This window comes from Poecilia reticulata, chromosome 4, assembly GCF_904066995.2.
Source record: "Poecilia reticulata chromosome 4, P_reticulata-male-v2, whole genome shotgun sequence".
Taxonomy (NCBI): Eukaryota; Metazoa; Chordata; class Actinopteri; order Cyprinodontiformes; family Poeciliidae; genus Poecilia; species Poecilia reticulata.
In genome coordinates this window covers 28278582-28293150 of record NC_088833.1, presented here as the reverse complement: position 1 = coordinate 28293150, position 14569 = coordinate 28278582, and the positions used below count along the sequence as shown (strand labels likewise).

General features: G+C 42.5%; 2 protein-coding genes and 2 non-coding genes across 5 annotated transcripts; 1 reads left to right on the top strand and 3 right to left on the bottom strand.

Moving 5' to 3' along the window:
* Positions 1 to 1201: 1201 nt before the first annotated feature.
* Positions 1202 to 3692, bottom strand: LOC103463946 (uncharacterized). Of its 2 annotated transcripts, none has more exons than XM_008407688.3 (4): positions 3459 to 3692; positions 2658 to 3158; positions 1600 to 1707; positions 1202 to 1513 (listed from the first exon to the last, which is right to left on the bottom strand). In XM_008407688.3, exons 2-4 carry the CDS (start codon positions 3017 to 3019, stop codon positions 1468 to 1470), a joined length of 516 nt encoding a protein of 171 aa, XP_008405910.1. In that variant the 5' UTR covers positions 3020 to 3158; positions 3459 to 3692; the 3' UTR covers positions 1202 to 1467. The 2 variants fall into 2 exon arrangements, with proteins under 2 accessions (XP_008405910.1, XP_008405911.1); XM_008407689.3 differs by having other exon boundaries at positions 2658 to 3056.
* Positions 3693 to 3847: 155 nt separating this feature from the next.
* trnap-ugg (transfer RNA proline (anticodon UGG)) lies at positions 3848 to 3919 on the bottom strand. Its single transcript has one exon. It is a non-coding gene; the product is annotated as a tRNA-Pro (tRNA).
* Positions 3920 to 4672: 753 nt separating this feature from the next.
* Positions 4673 to 4744, bottom strand: trnap-cgg (transfer RNA proline (anticodon CGG)). Its single transcript has one exon. It is a non-coding gene; the product is annotated as a tRNA-Pro (tRNA).
* Positions 4745 to 4939: 195 nt separating this feature from the next.
* On the top strand, positions 4940 to 12915 carry cep63 (centrosomal protein 63). The gene is made up of 14 exons (XM_008407690.3): positions 4940 to 5398; positions 5477 to 5654; positions 5758 to 5853; positions 6509 to 6598; positions 6689 to 6802; positions 6887 to 7045; positions 7976 to 8088; positions 8220 to 8363; positions 9084 to 9186; positions 9278 to 9475; positions 10308 to 10394; positions 11189 to 11394; positions 11465 to 11726; positions 12669 to 12915. Exons 1-14 carry the CDS (start codon positions 5358 to 5360, stop codon positions 12846 to 12848), a joined length of 1971 nt encoding a protein of 656 aa, XP_008405912.2. The 5' UTR covers positions 4940 to 5357; the 3' UTR covers positions 12849 to 12915.
* The last annotated feature ends 1654 nt before the right edge of the window (positions 12916 to 14569 follow it).

Here is a 14569-nt window from a genome sequence, read left to right as displayed (position 1 = left end):
CAGAGAATTAGAATATTGTGAAAAAGTTAAACGTTGTCAAAACCTAACGAGCACATTTAATTCCAAACACGTTCTCTGTGGGTCGGTAGAACGAGCACCAAATGCTAAAGAAGCTGGTTGTTCAGAGTACTGTATCCAAACATGTTCGTAGAAAGTTGAGTGGAAGGAAAAAAGTGTGGTAGAGAAAGGTGCAAACACTAAACATACAAACAGGATAATAGAAGGGGGGCCAAACTCTTGTTCATTGACCATGAACAGCCTCCAAGAAAATTGAGACAAAATTACCCGTTAGCAAATAGTTAAAATATGACATGTCTGTGTGTCAGAAAAATTATAAAATTGTGTCCATCTGTAATATATTTTCACAATAATGTAATTTGGTCCTACATATTTGAAAACTGGTTGGAGTTGACTGATAAAATAATATTCAAGCATGTAGCTGTTATCTTAAAACTTAAATTAATGAGGCCCTCTAAGTTGTAGAGGGCCTCATTAACAGCTGTGGTGGGCCAGATTTGGCCCACAGGCCTTGAGTTTGACACCTGTGGTTTAGATCGCTCACATTTAATCCCAAATAAATCACACCACCACTGAGGCTTACGGCTTTAACATGAAAACATGGAAAAGGGGAATTGAAAGGCTCAGTCAGATTAATAACAGGTGTTAAAGCGGGACTGTCTCTTTAAGAGATCTGCAGCTGAGGCAGCCTGCTGTTTCCTAAACCAGTGGGACGACTAACGGATTCTCACTGCGCTGACCTTAATATGACTGAGGCGAAACAAATTCATGCTGAAACAACGGCTCCGGAGTGAGACGTGTGTGTGTGTGTGTGTGTGTGTGTGTGCGTGTGTGTGTGACGGCACACTTCATAACAACAGAACCCTCCAGCACAGACACAGGCAGGCAGGGGGAACAAAGGGCGTTCCCTTCAAAGTGACGATCCAGTTCTCTGATATCATTTAACGTGGAAAATTTGCCAGATGCTCGATGAATGAAGATTATAATCCACTTTCATGGCTGACTGGGTGTTTTATGCAAAGCTTTCATTTTGTTGTTGTTGCTGTGCATAAAGTTCTAGTCACATTATCATATTCTTGCTCTGACTTAAATACTTCTTGAAAGATGGAGGGAAGAGTTTTCAAGCTGGAGTTCATGATTCCTTAAAATCACAAAGAAAGAAAGAAAAAAAATGTGGAAGAGAAATATTTAAAAAATAGTTTAATTACAAACTCTGTCAACAAACTGTCATAAATAAAGAAAAGAATAAGTTACACTGAGCGATGAAGAGCGGACCATCTGCTGTGAGGGGGTTTTGGGGGCGTTAGCCGGACTGGGACAGCTGAACTAAATCCCACTGCACCAGCTGGGAGATTTAAGCCTGGATGAAATAATGGGAAGACCTTCAGCTGAGGACAAAACCGTCTCCCAACAGGAAGACAAAATGGATCCACCGGTTGGTTGCATTTCTTAGAAGACGTCGTCTGTTGAGAGTCGGCGCCAGGATTTCATTTCCCTAAATGAAACACAAACAAACATCTTCAGTCACTTTCTTTCCTCTCAGAGTCCACTCTAACGACTGTCCTGGAAGTGAAAACTCACACGTTGTTGCTGCCGGGGATGACGGTCTCCTGGTGCGGCTTGGTCCAGCTGAACCTCCGGAACAGAGAGGGCAGCCTGCGGCGCGCCGGGGCCGGCCTCCAGGAAACGCTGAGGAGAGGGAAGACGGGGCAGGAGATGAGCTTCCTGTGGTCAGAGTGCGGCGCTGCAGAGCTCAGGCGCTAATGGGTCGTCTGCAGCTTAGCACCCACGTGCCACCGCCTCGGTATGTAAGGAATTCCTAAGTTTATTCCTGAAGGCGCTCAGATGCTCGCACAGGGCTGCAACTAGCCGTTGATTCACTAATCGATTATTCTGACGATTAATCGGATTTAAAAAATTGGCCCATTCTGCAGATTTTTCATAAAACCACTTCAATCTTTTTTTTTTTTAAATAATAGTAGAAATACATTAAAAGATGCAAATAAATAAATAAATAATTCAGTTAATTTTAAAATAACAAACATGTTATTGCCTAAAATGTAACAATGTGGCATTCTGTTAGCGAATGCTTGATCATTTGTAGCAAACGAAGCCTCTGCAGCTGAAACATTCTTCTAACATCAACATGTGAAAACTTTAACCCTTCTACTCAACTTACGGTAACAAAGTTTTTTTGTTTTTGTTTTTTTTACCTAATTTGAACGGATAAATCTAAAATTATGTCATTTGAGGAGTTGTGCTTAGAACATATTTACAAAGTTCATTTTTTAAAATCACAAATTCAAAATGTAAATTTTTTGTGCAGTTTTAACTTAATTACTCTGAGTTGTTCTTTCTGAGTCTGTATCCTCCAGTTAACGATTGATCACTACTAAATTAGTTGGTGATTAGTTCAATAATCGATTCCTTGCGATTAATCAGATTAATCGTTCCAGCCCTTCAGTTGGATAAGCGCCTGAAGTGTGTTTTGTTCCCAGAAACAAGCCCCCATATTTATGTTTATGCCATCTCTGTGTGGCGTCAGGACAAAAAAACGGCTATGGAAAATCAAATTTCCGGGAGAGTAAAAATAGACTCGTTTTCCAGTTAAACGCTGGTGTTTCTTTTCATGAACCCACCACTCGGCCTGTAATGCTGGCTGCTGTTTAGCCTCCACCCTCTGCACCGCCACTCTTTGTTTCTGTCCATCCTCTTCCTCCTCCACCTCCTCCTGCTCTTCCACCACTGCTGCCTCTTGTATCCGCTCCCACAGCTCCAGGTCGACCCACAGGGCCTCCTGCAGGCTGCGCTCTCGCCCTATGCAGGTGACCCGGCGGCACAGCGGGCAGGACACGGCCAGGTGCCCGCTCCTCAGCTGGGATATCGTCTCCAGGCACGGCTCGCAGAAGGTGTGCCTGCAGTGGAGCACCCGGGGTATCCGGTCCATGCGGGAGTATGGCAGGAGGCAGACGCTGCACTCGCCATCCTCACACAGGACCATGGTGAGGCGCACACTGGGAGTTTTTCTCCTTCTGCTGCTGCGGTGAATAATATTAATAATAATAAATCCCTGAGGGTGATCTGAAAAGCTTCCAACGATGTGTCAAAGCAGTTAATTCAAATTCCCACGCTGACTCTCCCTAGAGAATCAAATTATGTATGAATATGTTACTAGAGTGAAGCTGCAAAAATTACAAGCCTTTAAAAAAAAATCACATTTTCTATTCAAGTTCAGCAAATAGAAAAAATATAACATTCAAATTTCTACAGATAAGTCAAACATCAATAAAAAAGTTTAGATCGCTTTGTAACACATTATTATAAAACCTTAATTTAAAAGAGCACTAAGGAAACAGAAACGGATCTAATAAACAAGATAGCATCATGTGATTTTTATCCTGTTCACAGAATAAAGCTTACAGTAATAACGCCGTACTTACAGCTGAGCTGATTCCGATCTGTCTCGTCTGTTTTTCAGTGTCGCTGCTGTGAACAGAGTGAAAGAGTCCGGCTCGGCTGCCGCCTGTCAGAACTGTCTGCGGCGTTTGTGGGGGCGGAACAGGAACGTCTCTCTCTTTATTTCTACCCGGTCGTAAGCCCTCCCAACAACAGCTGGGGGAGCAGAGAGGTGGAGGCGCTCTTTGTTCGCCGTTTGACCGAAAGCAGGTGGAGGGAAAAGGAAGGGAGGATGGAGGCTGTAGGAGGGGTGTGGGTAGAAGGGGAGGAACAACGCTAATAGGGAGCCCGTGGTAACAGAGCGCTCTTTAAAAAAAAAAAATTATATATAATATTTTTTATTATTATTTTAAAATAAGAGTAGAAAAAGATTGGGCTCGTCCGGGATTTGAACCCGGGACCTCTCGCACCCAAAGCGAGAATCATACCCCTAGACCAACGAGCCACAAGAAAAAGGAAGTCCGGTAACTGTTTTGTACCTGTGCTGTTAACGTACAACAGCTGTGCCCTTATCTGATTAGCGGGTTAAATCAAAATGCCGTGGTTCATTCTTTAAATCAACTAATTCACCCGAAAAGACCAACAGAAATGAAATGGTGCCGTCTTGGACGTTTTCCTGTCGAACATATTTCGATTGGTCATCCGCCAAGTGGGGTTACCGGTAACGTTTTCGAGTCAACGGATGATTTTTGACATTTTCAATTATCTACTTATAGTCTAATGGCATGCTAGTTTTGTTTTTTAATTTAAAAAATAATATATCAGTTTTTTGTCGTGTAGAAATACTTTGTGAGTACCCATAAACAAGTCACAACTCCCTACAGCAATTTCTGAGTAGCAAAAATAAACCTGCCGTACATAACTGCTGCAAGCAGGAGCAGATGCCTCTATCTGTTTCGTTCTCAGAATCGAATGAAAAAACGAGCCAAAAGGAACGCAATGGCGAAAAGTCGAAATGGCCGGCGAAGCAGCCCCACAACCCATTGGATCAGAATAAAACAAGATAGGGTATGAATTTTCAAATCTTTCGAAAGATCTATGTTTTCCAAGATTTTCGTATTTTGCCTCTGTGTATACCCGTATATCATTAGAACACCTAACAACAAAGGAACAAATAGTGCATATTATTACATCTACAGGAAAGTGAGGCAGAGATAAATGAAACAGACAAGCAGCTATAAAACTAGTTATAAAATAAGGGCTCGTCCGGGATTTGAACCCGGGACCTCTCGCACCCGAAGCGAGAATCATACCCCTAGACCAACGAGCCACGTGTTCAACTGTCCGGCACAATGGGAATTATACCTATCAGCACAGTGATGTTGTATGTGTGTCTGTTTATATGTATTCATAGTTATGTAATACCTTATATACCTCCTAACGTGTCATTAAATTTACAGTACCTTCCTATTCAGACGAGCCATGAGCGCCATCTGAAACTAGAAAACCTTGGCTTCGGTTAGGTTGACGTACAACGTGCTGAGGTCACAGTGTGGGGGCGGGGTTACCACAGGAAGTTCATTGTACTGAAAGGAGTGAAAGGCGGCATAAGTGCTGTTACGGATGTAAACAAATATCCTTGGACGGACTAAACTTAGCTGTAAATTAGCTTCTGCCGCTAGTAAATCACTGTGTGAAGCTCAGTGTTTTACCCGCAGCGCTTAGCCTCAGATCAGTCCTTTCCGTTTCTTTAGCAGCTGTGTGGAAGCGTCGTTGTTGCCCAGTTCAGTTGGGTGGCAGTGGAGGCGGTGTAACGTTCAGGATTCCACAAGCTGTTTTGTTGTCAGCCGGTGAAAGACATGAGGAGCCTTTAGGTTAACACCTCCAGGGAAGACTTTACCAACAACAAGCACAACAAAAAAAAAAAACAAAAACTGATCCAGATGGAGGCTTCTCTTGAATCAGCGCGGAATACTAACTTTAGGTAACAGCAAACTGAATTAGAACGTGAATGTTGTGTTTTACTGGCTCTAACAGACGTGCTTTCATCTGTGTGCTGTAGTTCTGTTCTGTCGTCATGCGAGCCAGAGCTCCAGGAGTTGATGAGACAGATCGACATCATGATCAGCCACCAGAGGAGGGAGTGGATGGTTGAGAAGCATGCCCTGGAGGTCAGGGTGAAGAACGGAGAGGAGGGCCTTCTAACCTCCAAAAACATCATTGAGCGGAGGGACCTGGAGGTGAAGCGAACAGGCCTAGAAATCCCTGCTGAGGGCATTTTTTTTTCTTAAAGAATCCAAATTATTGCATGAGGAGTTTTTGTTCAAGGGGTTTTGTTTGCAGATCGGAGTACTTCAAAAACAGCTGGAAGAAATCCTGAAATGTCGCCAAGAGGTGGTCACAAAGTACGAGCAACAGCTGCAGAAACTCCGAGAAGAGGTGAGACATTGAAGCAAACAGTCCAAGTGTTTATCTGTTTTTTTTTTCTTTCTCCTCAGATGCATTAAAAGTTCCAATGAATGGTTGTAGACGTGCTTACAACGCCGTATTAGAGCCACTGAAGATAGAAAATAAAGAGAAGCAAATTTCTGCCGGAAAACTCACAAATTTTGAGATCCGGTTATTTTTCTCTCAAAAGTTTCTGAGTTTCAAAAGTTGGAACTTTTTTAACCTTTAAGACTCAGACATATGCACATTTTATCTAGAACATTTCTGAGATTAATCTCAAAATTTCTGAGGTTTTTTTTCTAGCAAATTTTTAAAAACTTTTTAAAGTCTAAAATGTTTTGCTGTCATGACAAGAACATTTGTTTCTTTGAAAAGTTGTGAGATTATCTCAACATTTCTGAGTTTTATTTTTGACTTTATGAAAGTTAAAAAAAAATGTTGTCGTGACAAGAAAATGTTTTCTTAGAAAATTTCTGAGATTAATATGATAACTTCTGAGTCTTTTCTAACTAATTTTCAAATTTTGAAACTCATACATTTCCAAGTTCTTTCTTGAAAATTTCTGAAATTGTTTGGTGAAAATGTACTTCTTTTTTTTCCCTACTAACAATGACTCTAACATGCTGTTGTACGGGCTTTCTTTCAGCTGGACCATTTAAAGGGAAGTTACCTCAAACTCCAGCGCAAACAGCTCAAGCAGACAAGCGGAGCAGCAAAAGAGTCAGACCAGTTGAAGGTAACATTCCTGCATCTCCATTTGCATTGCTTACATCGGACCCAGCAGTAGCACCGATAGCAGTGTAGTTAACCCTGCTGGTTGCTGCAGGAGTACCAGCGGCTCTCTGCTGATTGGGAGCAGCAGCGGGCACAGTACCAGAAGCAGCTCACCACCCTGGAGGCTCAGAATAAAAGCCTGACTGAGGAGATCTCACACATTAAGGTAACCGAACCAGAGAGAGAGAGAGAGAGAGAGATGTAAACCTGGAAGTGGTCGTTTGTCACCGTGCCGCGTTTTTGTTCCCAGAGTGCACCCTGGCGGGTGGATCAGGAGCACATGGAGTGCTGCTCCGAGGTGCAGCATCTCAGTGCTCTGCTGGAGAAGGCCCGCAGCAGCCTGCTGTCCCAGGAGCTGGAGCTGGAGCGTCTGCGACCCTGTGAGGCCCTGTTGGGACAGCCAGAGCAGGTCAGCATGGGGGGGGCTCATTCAGTCGCTTGTATACAGAAATGGGCAGAGAGTTAAAGATTATACTCATGTAAGAGTAGCACTACTTTAAAATATTTTTACTCACAAGTAAAAAGTAGCCATTCAAGAAATTATTCAAGCAATTGGTGAAAAGTTTACTCAGTTATTGAGTAACTGATCAAATTATCCATCGTTTAATATTTACAAATGACATCAGCAGACAGACCAAAATATAAAGTGAAGTGAAAAATGTTATTATTTTAAGGACCAAAATGACAATAATTTGTATAAGTAACAAAACAAATTCCAATTCAGTTTCTTTCATTATAAAACTTATGAAACTTTGTCTGGTGAAATTTAACTTTTCATTCAGTGGGTAGAAAGTCCAGAATTTTTAGTCAAGAAAGAGTAAAAATACTTCATGATCAAATTATTCAAGTAAAAGTAAAAAGGACAGTGTAGTAAAAATAATCCTAAAAGTACATTTAGAATAATAAAAAAAAGCTTTCTGAACTAAATGTAATTGCATAAATGTAACCTGTTATTACCTAACTGCTTTTATAAAACACTCTGAGCTCTAAAAACAACAGTAATCATAATTTGGACAACTAGTAAGTATATTAAATAATAGTCCACATATTACATACAGTGGAAACCAAAAGTAGTCAGACTGTCACATCACAAACCCAAACCTACATAAAATCATGTTTTATTGGGATTTTATATCAACCAGTCAAGTTTATTTACGTAGCACATTTCAGCAACGAGGCAGCTCAGAGTGCTTTATATCATAAAAACATAATTTTGTCAAGTGGCCTCATCCACAAACATCAAATGTGATGGTCAGTGTTTCATTTATTGCTGTTGAAGTTAAATCAGTTGAGCTCATTGAAGTCCCGTGTTAACCGACGTGACCTCTCTGTCCTGCAGCTGCGGTCAGGCGAACCGGACGCCTTGAGGGAAGCTGACCTGGATCAGCAAAGACTTCGAAATGAAGCCGTCAGACTCAGACAGTTGCTCCACGCTAAAGACCAAGTCATCTGGTGGGCGGACGTTTAAAAGCTCTTTCTGGATGCAACGCTGCGCCTTCTGCACAAGGGGGCGCTCTAACCTCACTGTGTCGGGAATCTGAAGCAAGGGTGACGGGCTGCTTGGTGTTGTTGTCGTTCTGCAGCTCTCTGGAGGACTGCCTGGCGGCTCAGGGATGCACCGGCCTGGAGGTCATTAGGAAGGACCTGGAGAAGACGGCCGACAAGCTGCAGGGCGCTCAGGCCGGCGAGGCCAGCCTCAGGACGGAAGTGACGTGTCTGAAACAGAGGTGGGCGACTGCTGGCGTCATGTTGAAGGAAACCGAGAAAGCTCTTATCGATGGCATCATGATCAGAATGACAAATATCATCAGCAACATTTGGAGTTGTTGTTGATCACAGCTGAAAGTGGACAAACACTTTATTATAGTCTGATATTATTTTTTCTCCCACAACTTCGCATAAAACTTTGGGTTTCAAAAACACTTTGCTCAGTCAGATTGTCATCATCTACAGATTCAGACTGTTTATATACAATGTTAACAATTTTCAAAATGTCTGCTTTTTGCTTTGTAAGATTTGTGACCCATTACTTTGAATCAAATATGCCGTTTCATTCTTACTTAACTCGTTTCATCTTCCTCGGCATCAGAGTTGTAGAGGTCGGTTTTCTCTGATTGTCGCTTTTCTACGGAAGCTGGTAGCGGACATTTTCCGCCAATCGTTTCTGTGGAGATAAGTTAATTTCCCGATGGTTGTAAATATACACTATTTAAATTCCCACAAATACTTTGGAGATGACTGTATATCATAAAGTGATGATCAACTGATGAAGGGTCGTATTGTATACATGTTATAGTTAGTTTTTTTTCTCCACTATTTATATAAACCCATCAGGCTTTTACCTCTTCCTGCACTATAATCTTTTTTTTTTCTTAATATCTTTGATTTGTGTTTTAATTATGCAAATTAAGCTGAACCTTCGTGTGGTTCATCTCGTCTGAACGCAGATTGGAGAGCATGAGCCGACAGCAAAAGGATCAAACGAAGATGGAGAAAGAGCTGAGAAGCATAGCAGCAGACTTTGACAACTCGCTCGCTGAAAGCAAAAAGGTAGGTTTGTTCTTTCTGCTTTGCCTTTTTTTTTTTCCCCCACCACCTCCGTGTCGGGTCGCCCCTCACATGTCCAGAGTCGCCCCCGCAGCTCCGGGAGGAGCTGGAGACGGCGCGGCAGACCCACAGCGCTGAGGTGGAGGGCATGAGGAGGGAGGTGTCGAAACTGACAGGCGAGCTGCACCAGCGCGACGTGTCCATCTCGGCGCTCAGCGGCTCCTCGGCCAGCATCCAGCAGCAGCTTCGCAACGAGGTGCAGCGGGCGGCGGAGGCAGCCACGCAGCTCAAGGTCAGTTTGGGACCATGTGATTTTGAAATGTCCATGAGACAAAAAAGAACCTGGAGGAACTTTTTTTGTTGTTGTTGCAACTATCTGAAAAGTGTGGCGCGTTTTTGTATTCAGCCTCAGCTTTCCCACATCCATAGATGGACGATATTCCCTCGTCCGTCTCTTAAAAACAATCCCAGATAGCGACTGTTTTTAAGTGATGCCCATGATTATCAAAAGGAGTTAGGCCGAAACTTTGACTGGACCGTTGAAATAGATGAGTGTTGTTCAGTCTGGATCTGGTCAGGGTGTTTATGCTCACTGTCCTGCTAGACGGTGTACCTCCATGCCAGTCTCAAGTTTTTTGCAGCCTCTAACTTTAACTAAACCATCTCCCCTGTTGAAGAAAATCATCCCCACAACATGATGCTGCCACCACCAGGTGTCACATTTGGAATGTTGTGTTCAGGATGATGAAGGTTTTTCTGCTAGACCACAAAATCTTGGCTTCATCCGACCAGAAGATATGTTTCTACTTGTTCTTCTCTTTTGGATCCCTCTTAGATTAATGCTCACCTTATCCAGGCTGTTGCTCTAGATGAGAGAACATTCTTTCCTTTATTGACGTTTTCATCCTACTGTCAGATGAGGGATTAAAAGTATATGAATGCCCCATGTACTCTGGGGCATTTAGCCTGAATACAAATGTATGCCACACTTTACAGATTTTTCGTCTCGATTTGTAGCTGTTAAAGACAAAATGTGAGAGACTCTCACGTTTTTCAAGACCAAATGTTTAACCTTTCTGCTGGGTTTAGTGAAACCACCCAGATTCTCCTCTCCCGTTACTCAGATGACTCAGGCGCAGCAGGAGACTCTTCAGGCTGAGAACGAGCATCTGAGAGGTCTGCTGCAGACGCTGCAGTCCCGCTCTCCCAAGGTTTGTCTCTCAGTATTCATCACCCAACAGCAGCTAAGACAGGGTGACCACACATCCTTAAAAAGTCTTACATTTGTGCATCTAAAATTTAGATCTGAAAGTGTTTTTAAATTTCTTAATAAAAAAAATCTTGATTGGTCTTAAATACGTTTAAGTACAGTCTTAAATCTTGTGGCAGGACTGTTATCTTTTGTATATTCCAGTCACACACAGACATTTTCATTCCGTCTTGTGGCTTTAAGTCGTTGAGGCTAGCGCTAATTACCTGCTAATATTGTGTTTTTATTGTTTGTAACGTACTTAATTGTGGTTGCACCTTTGTTTAGCGCATGATATCCAAGACAAATTTCTAGCCATCTATCTAGCTATCATACCATTGCTAACTAACTGTCATACCGTCATAGCTATCATACTTTTGCTAGCAAGCTATCATACCCTCTTAGCTATTATACCCTTGCTAGCTAGCCATCATACCCCTATAGCTATCATATCCTTGCTAGCTATTTGTATTTACACTATGAAAGTTTCATTGGTAAGTGTAAATTTATCTTCAGTTGCCACCCACATAAGGCCAGGTACATTCTGTGCAAAAAAAATATTATTATATATAATATGTGATTTTCTTTTGTACATTTCTGTCACAATACAGGGATTAAATTTCATTAATGGTCTTAAAAAGCCTCAAATTTAAGTCTGTGAAACCTGCAGGAAGCCTGTGGGATCCTTCCCCTTAAAGTAAGTTCTGCGCTTTCTTGGTTGTGTTGCTCATCCGTCGATCGCCCGTCTCTCCCCAGGGGGATGAATCCTCTGCTGCGATGCTGCAGCAGCGCTACTTGACCTCCATAAGCAGCCTGGAAGAGGAGAACCGGCATCTGAGGCAGGCACTCGCTAAGCACCACGTGCAGCTGGAGGCTGAGGGTGAAACGGGTCCGGAGAGGAACCGACACGTCACGCTCAGCCACACCATGACCACGGCACAGGTGCAGCCTGGTCCAGAACGGTAGGTGGTGCGTCCGCATGGGAGCAGAAACATTTCCATGGTGAAACGCTCTGAACGGCTGTCGTTGCAGGACTCAGCCCGCTAGCTACGACAGGAAGATCCAGAGGCTCTTTAAAGAGCTTCAGGTCTTTCCAAAATCTTCCAACGAGCCGCCTGGCCGAGAGCACAAAGACAGCCAGCTGCACTCCTCTTCATCTGCCTCCTCTTCCACCAGCAGCCCTGGACTGAGCAGAGGAAACTCAGCCACAGCCCTCACTCCACACAGACTTGCTGCTGAGGGCCAAAACTCCGGCCCTGAAAACTCTCTGACCTCCAGGCCCAGAGGCCAAGAGGTGAGTCTTCTTCTATGACCGAGCTGCAGTCAGGGGTCACAGGGTTCATACGTCTGTCTGCCTGAAATCCTGGAAAATACTTGAATTCAATTCGATGTTTTCGAATTGAATTCAAGTATTTGGAAAGTTCTTGATTTCTGTGTAACGTCCTTGAAAGTGTTTGATATTCAAACTGCACAGTTGTGTAATAAAGTGCAATATAACTTTTGATTAAAAACTTAAATTTGAAAAACGTTATTTACCGTTGAAACCATATTTTTCTACAGCTGATAAAAATCCACTTTTTCTCCAATTATCTGAAGTTAAATCAAACTAGATTCTTGTTTTAGGTCAGTGAGAATCACCAAAATCTAATTTTCAATTCCTTTTAAGTGGGATGAGTTTTTATTTGGACTTCTGTATCCAGTGGACTCAGAGTCTAAACGCTTTTTTTTTGTATTTTAAGTTTGCGACCCAAAAAACACAAAGAAATACAGTAGTTAAAGCAAAAACGTTCTATCCCTCTATGCCTGGCAGAAGATCAAATATGGATTATAAATAAATTTATTGAGGTAAAATGTCCAGATATGTGACTCTGTACTAGTTTTACTGGAATTTGTTATTTAAATGTGATATCTGTACACCACACCTCCTATTTTTTATTCTATTTCATTTTTTGTGTGTGTAATGTTATGTTAATGAGCGCATAGCGATAAAAAACAAAATAAATAAAACAGAACCATTGTATGAGACAAAAAAGTAGTTATATTTTAGCTTGACCCTTCTGTAAAATGTCGACTACTATCACAAGACATTATTAACTGTAATAAGTCACCTCATGTAATAGTGGATTGAAGCTTGCTGTCTTTGGCTTATTTGTGATGTTTTCATCTCGAAAGTCTGATTCCGAAAGTTTGAAAACTCACCTTGAAATGCTCTAAAGTTAGTGCTCCTGTCCACCAGGAGGCGCTGTCCCCTGCACGCAGCGCAGTGTCTCGTTTCCTGGAGGAGGAGAGCCTGTGGTCCAACGAGCTGCGACTGAAACTGGACAGCCACATCCGCGGCATGAAGGAGAACAACTTCAGGACGGTGTCCAAGTTCATGGCGAGCGGCTCGGGAGCGCGCTCCTGCTCCGAGCCGTGACCCCGGCCTTCTGCGCCGTGACCCCACCTTTCTGCCTTAACATATCTGATAAACGGTACTAAACAGGTGTGTGACTCTGCTCACTCATTAATGAACACCTGCTCATGGTTTCACGAGTGTCGAACGCACCGTTTCCTAATTTACTACGCATTTTGACGTGTTGAAAATCACAAGCTTGTCTGTTTGCGATGAACGGCGTGGTCTTGGCAGGATGCGTTGCCGTGGCGTCATCTCGTCTTGCGTCGTTTCTGTGAATTCATATTTAAGGATCAGCTGACCACCTTGGGATGAATTCTCACAACTCTATGACAGCCTTCTAGTTGTTGAATAATCGTTACCTGAACGAATCAGAAAGTAGACCACGCTGCTGGCATTTGGAGCCACTTTAAGCACTGAGCATGCTGAGATGAGTAAATATGGGCATCAAATGGCATCTCATCAACCAGTAATATTACTATGAAAACATTGCACTTGGTATCAATTATTGTATCGCAAATATTCAATATTAGTATGACAATGCTAATATTGGCGTTAATATATTGATGTTCAATGTTGCTAAGATGATGGGATTTACTAGCTTCTCATTTCAGAGACCTTGAACTCTCCCGATTTGCCGTCTTTGTAGAAATCCCTCTGGTTAGGATCTTCAGTTCAGGTTTTCATAAATCAAAATCCTGCTCTACACGTGTGAAACGATCAAGATTTCTCCGGTACGTTAATCAGATTTCCTGAGAACGTGTTCGGTGTTATCTTTGGGAAAAGCCGACCTTTTTACCAGGTTTATCCTATGTTTCGAGGACAGTTACTGTCCCCAGTTCCCACCCACTCTGCAGCTCGTCCAGCGCAGGAATGTGCGCGCCATGCCAGCGCTGTCATGAAGCCTCCCCCTGCAGCCCGCGCCGTCCTCATCATTAGAAACCTGGCGGAATGTTAATGTGGACCATGTGGACGGCTCAGAGGCCAGCAGAGCCGTATCCAGATGCATTTTTATAGCTTTGTTTTAAATCAGAGACACATTGAAAGAATGGAAATAAACTGAGGGAAAAAATAAGAAAAAAAAACAAAAGAAAAGAAAAAAATGTGTTTTGCATTTTTGTTATTACAGGGAACAGAGAAGTGGTGGTCGGCTGCTTGCCAAACCTCTGACTTTTTACTTTGATATGTGGTCATGCTTGTTCTGTAAACACCCCCCATTACACACACACACACACCAACAAACAGCACTAAGGTTGGCAATGGAGGCATTCCTTCGGTTTAGAGGTGCTAAAGTTCTGCATATGGAACTTTAGCACCTCATGCCAATTAGCATGTGGGCTAATTAGCAAAAACATTAGACTTTGCTTCACAGTAAGGGATTATTGAACAAGCTGAGTTCTAATGTTGATGTACTCTATAAAGGCTACTTCAAATTAAACCAAGTAGTTATTAAATGTAAAGTCATTAGCATAGAGCTAACTAAATTGAGATCTACTCATTTTACTTGTAGGTGTACAACCTGGATAAAACATAAAAAGATGCCACTTTAGAATGAGGAACGGTTCATAATTTTAACTTTTTGATGCGGAAAGCTGTATCACACTCTGGTGGTTTCTGCTTCTGAGGTCACTTGATGTTTTCCGTTAGCCTGCCTGACTGCTGATTCTGAAGGGACAGGAACTCAAGATGGGCGCTATGAAAACCCAACAAGAGCTTTGGTGGGGAAAAAAACGATTTTCCAAAAA